The sequence below is a fragment of the Equus przewalskii genome, chromosome 8, assembly GCF_037783145.1.
Source record: "Equus przewalskii isolate Varuska chromosome 8, EquPr2, whole genome shotgun sequence".
NCBI lineage: Eukaryota > Metazoa > Chordata > Mammalia > Perissodactyla > Equidae > Equus > Equus przewalskii.
In genome coordinates, this window is record NC_091838.1 from 6,259,306 (window position 1) to 6,273,477 (window position 14,172).

Here is a 14,172-nt window from a genome sequence, read left to right on the forward strand (position 1 = left end):
AATAGAAGAGAAAAGATGACGTTTTTCAGATTGGTAAGATTGAAGTCCCCCTTCCCTCCAAAACTGGTATTTACTAAAAAAAAAAATGCTTAGGAACTCATGTATGTATTGCCAAAGATTAAACATTATGGTTATGTGACGGAATAGATTTCTTTAAGGATAACTGAAAGTATTAAAATGTTGTGATTGACCATAGTACCTATTAGTATACTAGTTGTCTAGAAATTATTTTTGTACAGGATATAACCCTTTCCCATATTTGATTTGATTTTAGGTGGACCATTTGATTTGATGTCACGAAGAATAATTGCTGCAAGTAGTAAAACTTTAGCAGAAAGGATAGCCAAAGAAATTCAGATATTGCCTTTTCAAAGAGACGATGAAGATTAATTATGACAGCCTCATATGATCAAGCACGGTTGCGTCTCCCCAGATTTGCTGACGCACTGATGGTGTTAGAAAATTTAGGACACCTGTTTCAGATATATAATATAATGGGCTTAAATTGTTGTCAATGTCCAGACTAAAAAATTGCAACTTGTTTCATATTTTGCTAAGACAGTATGAAAGAGTAGATGAAATGTTTGTTTTATTGTTTTAAAAGATTTTGCATGTAAGAAAATCCTTCAGGAAAAATACACAGGCAGTTGATGAGATAGTTACCATATCAACTGAGATAGCTAGCAACGTAGATTTTTAGGTATATCTGAGCTTCTGAAATTTTGACTTGCTATTTATACACATAACATTCTTAATTTAGAAAGTTAACTTTTTGGAACAAATTTTCTCTTGAGTTCCAAGAGCCATGTTGAATTAAGCTTGTAAGAGTAGAACGAGTGTTTCCCAGACCGAGGTTTCTTTCTCTGCAGAGAACCTTGCTGTACTCGTCAGTGCGCGTGTGGCACTTAGCACAGTCCTTGTCCCACGAAGGCAGTCCAGAAACAAGCACTGAAAGAGTGACTGGTTCACAGGTCGCAGTTCCTAGTTAGAACAGATAAATAAGTCGTGAGCGCACTGTTCTCTGTTTTTACTTCAGGTTTTGAAGTAAAAATCATCTCATCCTTTTCATATTTCACATTACCATTCCTTTTAACATTTCATATTGCTGTGCCATTTCAGTTACTGTAATGCCAGATATCATTCCTAATGGTGGACATTTCTGCAGTTGATATACTTTTCAAAACACTGCATTACAGTCTTTGGATTCCTTTAAAGTCCCTCTGTAAAAGCGAGGAAACTGGTTCCAAAAAGCATCCTTATCAGGTGTCTGACATAATTAGAAGCAGTATAACATTTTACTGAATTCAATATTTATTATTTCACAGATGTGCAGGCTGATGTGGTTGTCACAGGAAACCCACAACCTGCACGTATACTGTACTGTTAATATTGAACTGTTTGTTCTTCCCAGACTCCTCATTTAACTGTGTTGCCACTGGATTCTATTCAGCCTTTAAATATTCCTTAATAGTCTTTGGCTTATCGAACTCAAAAAGAAAATTGTCCTGGTTCATAGATATTTTTAAAAGATTAATTTATTGCTTAGCCTTGTTGCCTGCCAGTGAACAGACTGTTAGGTGTTGTCCTAGGCTCATGTGAGCCTTGTATCTGATAAAATGAAGTGCATCTATCAAGACCTCAGGGTCTGGCGTTATTTTATTGTTGTGCACATCCAATACATTGAATATATGTGATGCTAAGATTTGAGGAGTATAATTACTGTATTGGCACTGTTGGTCATGTGCTGTAAAAGCATCTCATACTGTTTTAAGACAGGTTGTTTTTGCAATTAAATTTATTTTAATTAAGATTATCATGAATAAAATTTTAAATAAAGTATAATTGATATTTCTGTAATTAAGGTTTATAGTTTAAACTGCTTTTAGGGATTTTGTGTTGAGGTATAAATATTTGACACTTGCACTTGTAATTGAATATATGTTCTTGTTTTTTGCCTAGAGTTTTCCCAACTTTTCTAAAAACTTAGAATAATTTTTCAGTAGATAGCTTTTTTCATTTTTTTTATTCTAAATGCAATTAGATATATTGTAGCGAAAACCTCTTTAGCCATTGAAAAAGGATGATTGACAAGTGAAGTATCCAGCAACAATTTGAAATTAATCTTTTTTCGAGTGACAGGATGTCTCAGACTTAATGTGTATAATATGTGTTATTGGCAGGGTATATATAATCTTTCTGTGTGTGTATACGCACACACACTCATACGTGCATAAAATATACACACTTGAACACCCTTCCCCCTTTTTTAAACAAAAATGAGCTCATTCTATCATGTACTTATCTGTGAAGCATTCTTTGGCTTCCATTTGAATCACCGGTGTCCCTGGCTGTGGTTCAAGTGTCAGGGTCAGTAGTTTGCCTGTCATATGTATCGTTTTGACTCAGTTGTCCTTTGTCTCAAGATCTCGTCTAGAGCCTAAGATACTATATTTAAAGAAAAGAATAATCATTTCAGACCGTTTCTATTTGCTTCAAGTTCGTGGACCCCTGTTTTTTACCCTACCCTGTTTTATAAATATAAATACTTTTTATTGTTATGTAATTAATACATGTACGTAGTTAAAAATTTCAAGTAATATACAAAGCTCAGAATGCTCAGAATGGAAAGCAGCATTTTCCTATGCCATTCCACCCCACACGAGTCCATCTCCGCAAACTGTTCTAGGAGTTTCTGCTGGTATTTCTCTCCATATTTTAAAAAATAGATATATTCTGCTACAGCTTCATTTATTGGCTTTATTCATTATCTATTAACTTGTTTATTACGGAAGATGAGAGTTTTGTACTCTCACCTCACCCTGTGAGTTACCTTTACCTCCTCCTTTCTGTCCTCCTAGTATAGTAATGTTTCTTTGCTGTTAAATTTATACTCAGTCGTTTTTTTGTCTTGGATTTTTTGGTGAGGAAGATTGACCCTGAGGTCACATCCATTGCCAGTCTTCCTCTTTTTGCTGAGGAGGATCGTCGCTGAGCTGTCTGTGCCAGTCTTCCTGTGTTTTGTGTGTGGGACACCATCACAGCATGGCTTGACGAGCAGTGTGTGGGTCCGCAACTGGGGTCTGAAACCATGAACCCCGGGCCGCCAAAGTGGAGCACGCGAACTTAACCACTATGCCAGCCCGGTGTCTGTTTAATGTACCACTTTTATTCACTGGTTAGCTAACTAGTAGTGTGTTACGATTACATTTTTTTTTCCTGTGCAACTTTTTGTTTTTCCTAAAATTAACACATTTTCCACAGGATTGTAAAACCTCTTTATTTTCCATTTGTTCAACTACAGTCGGGTTTTATGTTCTATTTTTGTTGCCTCCTGAAGATACATCTTTGGGGCCCTATCCTTTTCTTCCAGGCTGGCTGGTTAATAGTCTGGGTGTGCAGTATCTCTGTCCTTCCGGGGCTTCCATCTGCTTCTCTTGGTCCCATCGTTTGTGTCCTGGAGCTTTTGTGGCTTATTCTCTCATTTTGGTGAGCCCCTCTTCCAGGGGCGTTCCGTGAAAAGGTCCTTGGGAGGTGACATTTTGCGATCTCCCGTGTCAGAAAGCATCTGTTGCCTCCTGTTTCACTGATGGTTTGGCTGAGTTTCCCATTCTAGATTCAAAGCAACTTTCCCCTCAGAATTCTTACAGCGTCTCTTAGTTTTCAGTGTTGCTGAGGAGAAGTCACTCCAATTGTCAGTCCATTGACAATTCTTTTCTCTGCAAGAGGTTGGGGTTTTCTCGTTATTTCTGGAGTTTTCTAATTTCCCTCTGATAATCTTTGATGTGTCTTTTTTTTCATTCATTGTGGTAATTATTCATGTCCTTCATCTTGGAATGTTCTCCAGTCCTTCAGTGTTTTGTTTCCTTCATAATTTCCTCCCATTTCCTCGCTTCCTCCTCCTCCTTTCTCTCTTTCTGGCATATCTATTATTCAAATGTTGGACCTCAGACATTTATCCTCCTATTTTCTCTGTTTTACGTCTTTTTGCTTTGGGGATTCTGAGGGATTTCCTTAACTATCTTCCAACCCTTCTGTTAACCTTTTTTTTTGCTGTCATTTTTAATTTCCAAAAGATTTTATGTATTCTCTGGTCCTTTTGTTTTTAAGGACCCTGTTCTTGGTTCATTGATTCAGTATGTTATCTTTCTCGGGGTATTCTTTTTAATATTTTTTAATGTTATTTTATCCCTTTATTCAACCCTCTGCATTGTCCCTTTCTTTCAAGTTCTTCAGTTTTCACTTTTTTTGATTTGGTCTCTCTTTCATTTTCAGGGATTCTCAATTATCTGCTAATCCTTTGTTAGGAAAATATAACATTAAAATTTGTGGGATGCAGGTCAAGCATTACTTATAGGCAAATCTATAGACTTAAGTGCAAGGCAGGGAAAGAGTGTAAGGATTGACTGGGAGAAATAAAATGAATTCACAGTCTATGTGATTGTCCACTTAGAAAATGCAAAAGGATCCACAGACAAACCAGTCCTTTTAGTGGCTTTAGTGATGTCACTGGAGGTGAGGTCGATGTACAAAACTCAACTGTATTTGTGTGAGCTAGCAACACATGAGATAGTGTTTAATGAAGATACCATTTACAGTATAAAAAAAGCCATTAGATGCCTAGGAATTAGTTTAATGAAAGATGTGCAAGAGCTCTACCCAGAAAGACTGCAAAACATTCCTGAAAATTTTTAAAGATCTCTATAAGAGTAATATACCATGTTTATGATTTAAAACAATGTTGTTCAACTGTCAATTCTTGTCAAATTGATACAGATCCAAGCAGTCCCGATCAAGGTGCCAATGTTTTGGGTGAGGAGGTAAGGTGGGGGATTAGCAACTTTTATGGGAACGTAGAGAGCCAAAAATAGCAAAGAACATCTTAAAGCAAAAGAGCAAAGTTAGAAGACTGCACCACCAGATAGCAAGCCTTGTTACAGAGCTCCTGCAATTGAAAGAGTGATGCTAGCACAAGGACGGACAAAGAGATCCATGGAATACTGTCCAGAAATAGACTCGAGCACATAGAAATGTGTTGTTCATGACAAAGGTGTCACTGCAATGCAATAAAGAAAGGGTGGTCTTTTCAATAAATGTGGAATCAATTGGATATCCACATTATAGGGGAGAAAGAAGGAATCTTGATCCATCACACCATGCACAAACATTAATTCCAGATGGATGTTTAGGTTTCTAAATATGAAAGGTAAAACAAAGCTTCTAGAAGACAGCATGGGAGAATCTTCCTGATCTTGCTAGACAAAGACTTAGTAAATAAGACATGCAAAAAAGCACTATCTGTAAAGGAAGATTGATTAATTGGGCTGCATTAATATTAGGAACTTCTATCATCAAAATACACCAGTAGGAGAGTCAGAGGACAATCCACAGAGTTTGTAATACATGCATCTGACAAAGTATATCCTGAGTACATAAATAACTTCTACATATCAGTAAAAAAAGATAATCCAGTTACAAAAGGACAACTTGAACACAAGCTCCACAAAAGAATATATCCAAACTAAAAGTGCTCAATATCGTGTTATCCAAGGAATGCAAATTAAACAATGTTTAGCTTATTAGACATGTTTAATTTATTAGTAACTTATTAATTTATTAACCCTAGATACACAAAAAATGGCTAAAACAAAACAAAAATCCAGCAACAACAAAAGAAACCAAATGAACTCCGGATGATGCCAAGTGCTGTAAGTCTGTGAAGCACCTGGCCGCATTTATCACTTAATGCTTCTGCTCTTTTGGAAATTGCCAGTGATGTCCTAATTTACACGGGCCAAATGTCGTCTGCCTTTAACTTGATCTCTGCAGTTCTTTCCCTCACCTGTTCTCTGTTTGTAAAATCACACTTTTAAATTTCTCCTCTTGGTCCACTTCTTAGGCTCCTTTGCCAACTTTTCTTTCTCTGGTAATGCCCTGTCCTACAGGTGCCATCCTTAGTCCTCTCTTCTGTCCAGTCGCTCAGGAAACTCCTGCCTTCCCGTGGCTTCATCTATCACATCCATTCTCCTGACTCCCAAATCTTCACGTAGGCCCATATTTCCTGTCTGAGTTCTGCTACGACCGTAAACCATGCGGGCGGAAGGAGTATGATCTGACAAGGCTCCGAGGAGTGCAGGGAAGAGCAAGTGTTTGGCTGAAGTCTACAATGGGTATGTTAGGTGGGACCATCGTGTGGAAAACTTGGTCAAGACAAATTGGAGATGGGGTCTGGGGGGAAGGGAACTTCAAATGTAACAGGTCCTGATTTGAGAGGGGGTGGAGAGGGATGCATACAGGAGAGTGGCAAAAAAATTTCTGGGCAAAAAATTCGTTTGGTTAGAGACATGTCGAGCTGATAAAAACAGAGGGCTTCCCAGAAGTAACCGATTTCTCTCAAGTAGCCAACTCACCCAGCCACTCACTCCCCGACCCCCACAAACCTCAGAGGGGTTGTAGTAGAATTCGATGTGTTAAAATTGAAACGTTGCTTTGAGTCATCCGTTTGTCACCTGGTGAGCCTGATTTGAAAATTATCGTCCCAGCCTTTTTATTTCCACAGATTAACACTAGGTGGCAAACTACGCATAGGGAATTATCTTATGTTAAGCATTTTGACTTCTGAAACATTTTCTTTTCCCTCCAAATAACCTCATTAGCCAATATTTGTTTAATAATTATTGAGTATTATTAATATTAAGTATTAATATTTAATAAGTATTAAGACATGGGTACTTTTTCATAAATTGAATTAGTCTATATTGTGGGTCAACTCTTACTCCCTTCAGCAGAGCCGTAGATACCTAGTATATATTATGGCCTGGATTTTAGTCATCCGCCAGTTTTAGGTTTAAAAAGAGGTTCTTTAATTATAAACATAAATAAAATGAAATGTTTTTCTTTTGTTATCATACTTGAGAACCCCTCTACCAGTAAATTTCAACGTCCCTGTCAGTTGACCCACTAATGGAAAATGATTACAAATGTCCTGCTTGCCCTCCTTAGGGAGCTCGTCCATCCATCTCCAGCACTTGGACAGTATTATCTGCCCACTTTTCCTGTTCCTTAGAAACAGCATTGGCCTGGATGATGGAGATACAGAGGTGGGTCGGATATGTGAGGAGCAACATAAGAGAAGTATGTTAATGAGGTCGTTGATTCAGGACCTAACAAGCGGCAATGGATCTTCACATTCCTGACCTCCAAGTGGCAGCAATGGGTCCAGCCCCCTCTAAGATGACATACCCAGGGCAGCCAGGACGGGGTACTCTCGAGCTGCTTGGGCTTTTCCAGGAAGCACTGGGGTTCTCCATTCTAAATTTCCTTCACTACTTTAGGGTTTCAAGTGTTAAACAATTATTTGACCTTGCACATGATGAAAGATGACTGGAGAGATTTAGAGGCTCATGGAATCTTTCTAAATGCCAATACATGATCACCAGCCTAATGGCTCCCCAGTTGTCTTGGGATACAGTCTAAATTCCTTACTGTGGATTAGAAGACCATTGAAGAGCTTGCCCCCTCTCTGTCTTTCTCAACCGTATCACCCTCAGTTTCACGTACACCATGTAGAGGTCAGATTGAATTTCTCTCAGCTTCAGCAACATACCTTCTTCTGTCTCATGAATGTTCACAAGCTGGGAAGTTTTTTGTTAACATTCTCTCTCACCTCCCATTTGGAACCCCATCTCAATCCATGCTTAACCCACCTTCACTTGTTTAACTTCTACGTACATTTTAGGTTTTAGCTTCCATGTGACTTCCTCCAAGAAGCCTTCCCTGACCACCCAAGTATGGTTTTGTTTCCTCTCTGGAGTGTTCTACATTTCCTCGTTCAGACTACTTACCACACCATGTTATAATCACCTCTTTTCTTGCCTGTAAAGATGAGACTGCAAACACCGTGGAGGCAGGCTTGCTTATTCTTGTATTCTCACTCTCTGGCTCAGGGCTTGGCAAATATCAAGTCCTCTACAGACGTTTATTGAATAAGTGAGTGAGGCCTCAATATCTCATAGCATCCCTTTTATGCCATTTTGTACCAAGGTTTGAGAGCAGTAACTTATGCACACCTGCAGATAATAAATTGTCTAAAACCAGCACAAATTGTCCCTTTCCTAGAAAACCGAAAGACCATCTTATCTAGTTCTCGATTGATTTAGAAAACAAAATATCCATGAAGCTCCAAAGTCTTGTGGATTCACTGTAGATTCAAGGTGACAAGATGTGAGATGTGAAAAATCTAATGAAGTTTGTCTCTTTTACTGCAAAATTGAAATGAACGAAACTTTACACGATCAGGCAGAGTTTGTGTGTATTGTGACCTTTACGACATTGAGAACTTTGGACGATTTGGGTCCACGAGAACAGGTTTAGGTCTTCCCAAAGAGCAGTTCCATAAGGATGAGCTCTTAATTTTTCTTAATTTTTGGCTCCGTGTAAAGATAACGGGCTTGAGTAGATAGAAAATCCTTTTTAGTTCCTATCTTGGGTCAAGCTGAACTAGCAAAAATCAAATTCCTGGATAACATTATTATGTTTTTTGTCCTCTCTTTACCAAATCCCAACATAATTACTTTCACATAACTATGTGAAAGCCTACTTTAAAGTTATAAGCAACGGCCCATGAACCTCTGAGACTCATCTTGAATGTCTGTAAGAATGTTTTGTATTTCACAAGATTCTCTTTGTCATTCTCTAGAATAAATTCCTCTATGATCTTAATATCAAAAGTAATTGTTCTTGTCTTGAGAATTTGGTTGGTTTTTATCTGAGAGATCAATGGGAATGTGTTAAAATTACAAATCCTAGGATCTCAGCCCAGATCTACAGAATTTGAAATTCTCTCAGTGAGGCCTGAGTGATTCTACTTTTTATAAGCTCTTCAGATGACTCAGATGCAAATAAAAGATTGGGAATCCCTCTGATAGACGAGAATTATATAAGTGACTAGATTTCTCTTCAAATTCAGCCACTGGATAGATTAGAGGCAGATTTATGGTTCACCGGTAGCACGTTGTATAAGATCATCATGTTATGACTTTTAATTCTTTTCCTGTCTCCCCACGTTTTCATCTTTGGTTTATTTTTATTTCTTTTTTCACCCCACTTCTAATTTAAATTCTTGTCATATGACATATCCACATAAGCCATCTTAAATCTTTTTGGAACATCACAAGAAACAAACAGCTAGATAGCCAGACAAATACATAAATAATTATTGCACTCAGCTTCTGTAGAGAAAAAGTATTCTTGGCAATTGGTGCAGAGTAAGCACTTTTGGCTGACCTAAAGAACGCCCTGTGTGTGTGGGTGTGTGAGTGTGTGTGGGCGTGCATGCTGGAGGAAAGGGGAGAGGAGGTCATGCATGCGGATTAGGAAACTATTGTACTTCTGTTTATCAGTGAAAGATTTTTTAATTTTTCTGTCAAAAAACAATTGTATTTCGTTGTTGCTCTTCATTAAATTCACGGTTTATGTACTGGCCAGAAAACTCACGTCTGAAACAGTGACATGGATGTTTTGATGGCACTGCCCTTTCCCCTCCGTTGTGCCCTTTATTGCTTGGCCCCAAACCTTTCCACCTTAATCCTTGTCTTGTCTTTGGTTCCTTGCAAGCTAATCCCCATGAAGGCATTAATTTATAGGAGCTTTACAGAGTGATTCTCAGAATTACTGGGAGTGAAGAAGGCCCCTAGATTGTCTTGATACGTTTCAGTAAGAGGAAATGTAATCTCTGCTCTTCTATCAGTAGTACAACCACCATGCTTTTCAAAATCACTATAAATGGCGTTAAGCCTGGGAATTATACCACATGGGTAACTGTATGCTTTATGTATCTGAATGACGGGTCAGGTGTCTGTGGCTGGGAGAACCAGATTTTCTTCTCTTGTTTTACTCTCTTCAGTCATTCCCAGGAGGAAGCTCCAGTGAGACCACGGTTTGAGACATGTCAGCTAAATGACCTCAGGGAGTCATTACGGGCATGCAGCCTGACACCAGCTCTCTGTCCTAGAAACCAGGCTTGAGGCTCTTGGGCTTCACTGCAGTTGCTGGATTTTCGCTTTTTGGATATCTACTTGTCACCTGGCTCCGTCTGTTCTAAAATATAAGTGACAGCTCAGCTTCAACATAGCAAGATCAACTTTATAATAATTGGGTAAGAATTGGGTCATTTTGGTTCAGCTGAAAACCCTAGCATCTGATAAATCTCTTGGGGAGGGGGGAATTTCTCCTTCTACTCCTCTTGAGTTCTAATGGCTGGACTAATAATAAAATTGGCACAAGACCACATTAATATGAGAAAAACCAATTTAATACATATATATTGGAGATCGTAAAAAAAGATACTCTCCAAGATGGGCAAAGCAGGCTGCTTTTATTTAAATGTTTTACACAAAGAAACAATAAACTTGTGAGGAATTGACAGGACAAAGAAACTTGGGTTTGGTGCTGGCCTGGTGGCGCAGTGGTGAAGTTCGCATGTTCCACTTCTCAGAGGCCCAGGGCTTGCCAGTTTGGATCCCAGGTGCAGACATGGGACTGGTTGGCAAGCCATGCTGTGGTAGGCGTCCCACATATAAAGTAGAGGAAGATGGGCATGGATATTAGCTCAGGGCCAGTCTTCCTCAGCAAAAAAAGGATTGGTAGCAGTTAGTTAGCTAAGGGCTAATCTTCCTCAAAAAAAAAAAAAAATAAGAAACTTGGATTTGGGGTATGTAATTAGTGAGGAATTTGAGCAGAGTTTAGGCTTAACGTAGTAAGTTAGTAAAAGCAACAAGGTTTATTTATATAGGCTTCTTGGCCCTGAATTTCCTGGCTCTGGTGATAAGGATGTCTCTATCTCCTGGTGTGGGGAGGGTACCTTTCACATGAAAGATTTATTTCCTGCTTTCAGGGGGAAGAGACAGAAGATGGTCAAAATGTTACTAAGTCAAAACAAGTAACATTAATTCAAAATAATCAATATGCCAATGCAGGATATTTTGGGGTAGCCTGCCCTGGGCACCAACAAATCTAATTGGAAAATGTTATTCAGTGCTCTGTAGGTTAACACAGTGCTTGTCAAACTGCTACTAAATTTTGAGATAAGTATTAAGCAAAGGAATCCACCTAAAGACAAGGGTCTTCAGTTCATCCAACACTCTGAGCACCTATTTTGTGTAAGATATGGGCCAGGCATTGCAGGGACCTGGAGATGGGAAGACTGATAATTATAGTTAATAATGAGAGCCAGGATCTAGTGAGCACCTGGTAGTCAATATACGTAACTTAATTTAATTTAATTTGAAAAAGTTGAGCATAGCTCACTTCTTACAGATAAGAGAACTATGTCCAGAATGGATAAGGAGCTTGCCCAAGCCCGTGTAGATAGATTTAGAGTTAGGATCCAAAGCTGCTGCTTTTTCCTAGCTACCATGCCACTTCCAGCATGGGATGTGGGTGTGTGTGTGTGTGTGTGTGTGTGTGTGTGCTCGCGGGGAGTAAGACTCATAAATCAATAACAGACACACCTTGGAGAGATTGCAGGTTTGGTTCCAGACCACTACAATAAAGGAATATCCCAATAAAGCAAGCCACATGAACTTTTTGGTTTCCCAATGCATATGAAAGTTATGTTTAGGGTAACGTCAGCAACATGGTGGAGTGAGCTGCGCCCTTTATCTCTCCCTCTTTGAACTACAACTAAATGGACATTCACTGACCAATAGGAAGCCCACACAGCACAATGGCACACCTGAGAGACCCACACAGCTATACATCTGAAGGTGGAAGGACTGGGCCTCCAGGAAGTAGTGGAGATTGGTGAACACTCCCCAACCCTTTCCTGGCAGCTCAGTGCGTGTGTGCCAACACTTTCCTGGCCAAACACCCACAGTGCTGCTGTGGTCCTGCAAGTGGGAACGTGTCTCAGCATGACTGTAAGAAGAGGCAGAGGCAGCCCTGAGCCCGTGTACAAATGCTTTCCTGGCCAGCTGGAGAGCCCACCATGCCACTGTGGTACCAGTGGCCCAGGTCTACGTACATGTGTTAATGCTTTCTCAGCTGGCAGGACTGAGTACAGTACTGCTGTGGCCCCACAGGTGGGAACGTGCCTTGACGCAACTGTATGAAGAGGCAATGGCTGCCCTGAGCCCACCTGAGAACACTTTTCCAGCTGGTGGGAGCCCCCACCAGACCACCATAACATCCAGCAGATGGGGTGGGATCAGAAACACAGCTCCTGCTTCCCCCCAGTGGTGGAAGGTGGAATCCATGGCCTGATACTACCACAAAAGTGCTGGCAAAGGGTTAGTTCATCAAACACTGGTGAAAAACTACAGCAACAATTCAGAACAGAAGGAAAATGACAAGTCTCCAGAATCCAACCCTGAAGTCACAGAAATTTACAGTCTAAATGGCAGAGAATTCCAAATAGCTGTCATAAAGAAACTCAATGAGTTACAAGAAAGCTGAGAAAGACAATTCAATGAGCTCAAGAATAAAATACTGGGTAGAAAGAACACTTCACCAAAGAGATTGAAACTATATGAAAAAAAACAAGCAGAAATTCTGGATATGAAGAACACAATTAATGAGATAAAAGTCTAGAATCCTTTAAAAATAGAGCTGATATGGAGGTGAGAATTAGTGATTTACATGATAGAAATATAGAAATGTTTCAGGTGGAGGAGGAGAAAGAAGTAAGATTCTAAAAAAATGAAAAAAAATTCTTCAAGAAATATCCAACTTAATTAGAAAAAGCAACTTAAAGATTATAGGTATTCCAGGAGGAAAAAGGAGCAGAGAGCTTGTTCAAAGAAATGTTAACTGAGAGCTACCCAAACCTGAGGAAAGAACTGGACTTACAAATATATGAAACCAATAGAACTCCTAATGACATCAATGCTAAAAGACCTTCCCCAAGGCATATAATAGCAAAACTGGCAAAAGTCAATGGCAAAGAAAAAATATTAAGGGCAGCAAGGCAGAAGAAAATAACCTACAAAGGAACTCCTATCCGGCTTTCAGCGGATTTCTCAGGAGAAGCCTTACAGGCTAGGAGAGAATAGAATGATGTATTCAAAATACTGAAAGACAAAAACTTTCAGCCAAGAATACTCTATCTAGCAAAACTATCCTTCAGGTATGATGGAGAAATAAAAGCTTTTCCAGATAAACAAAAGTTGAAGGAGTTCATTGCCACTAGACCTCCCCTACCAGAAAGTATCAAGGATGATATCATACCTGAAACAAAAGGCAAAGGTCTACAACACTTTGAGCAAGAAGATAAATAGACAAAATCAGAAAACTGCAGCTTTCTTTCTGAACAGGGTAGCAAATAATTAATTATAACTTAGAAGATAAAGGGAAGGAAAGCATCAAAAGTAACTATAAACACTTCAATTTAGTTGCAAACTCACAAGATAAAACAGAATAATTTGTGACAACAATAACTCAGAGGGGAAGAGGGAAAGGGTGGAACCTACTTAGGCTAATGGAGATAAAAGGCTATCAGAAAATGGACTACCTCATTTACAAGATCTTTTACATAAACCTCACAGTAACCACTAAATAAAAAATCAGAGCAGAGACACAATTCATAAAAAAAAGAGAAAACTGAGAAAACCACCACAGAAAACCACCAAAATGAAATGGCAGTCAGAAGTACAAGGGATGAGAAACAATGGAAATATAGAACAGCCAGAAAATATGAGATAAAATGGCAGTATTAAGCCCTCATATATCGATAATTACTCTAAATGTAGATGAGTTGAATTCTCAAAGTGAAAGACGCAGTGTAGCTGGATGGATTAAAAAACAAGACCCAACAATATGCTGGCTCCAGGAAACACATCTCAGCTCTAAAGACAAACATAGGCTCAGAGTGAAGGGATGAAAGATGATACTCCAAGCTAATGGCAAACAAAAGAAAGCAGGTGTTGCCATACTTATATCAGACAAAGCAGACTGCAAGATAAAAAAAAAAAAAAAAGACAAAGAAAGACAAAGAGGGTCAGTATAAATGATAAAAAGGATTTTCCATTGAGAGGACATAACACTTATGAATATATACGTACCCAACACATGAGCACCAAAGTGTATAAAGCAACTATTAACATTCCTAAAGGGAGAAACTAACAGCAACTCAATAATAGTAGGGGACCTCAACACCCCACTTACATCAATGGATAGATC

The 14,172-nt window shown here is 39.0% G+C and overlaps 1 protein-coding gene across 11 annotated transcripts in view; it reads left to right on the top strand.

Annotated features, from left to right (window-relative positions):
• IMPA1 (inositol monophosphatase 1) overlaps positions 1 to 14,172 on the top strand; it is a 50,456-nt gene that overhangs the window by 26,605 nt on the left and 9,679 nt on the right. For 6 of the 11 annotated variants that reach the window (XM_070630366.1, XM_070630368.1, XM_008535206.2 and 3 more), the window contains one exon: positions 275 to 1,857. In XM_070630366.1, the coding sequence (XP_070486467.1) occupies positions 275 to 390 (116 nt within the window). In that variant the 3' untranslated portion in view covers positions 391 to 1,857. Of the gene's footprint in view, positions 1 to 274; positions 1,858 to 9,901; positions 10,286 to 14,172 lie in introns of those variants that run through there. The other 5 variants (XR_011542943.1, XR_011542942.1, XR_011542944.1 and 2 more) reach the window with 2 other exon arrangements.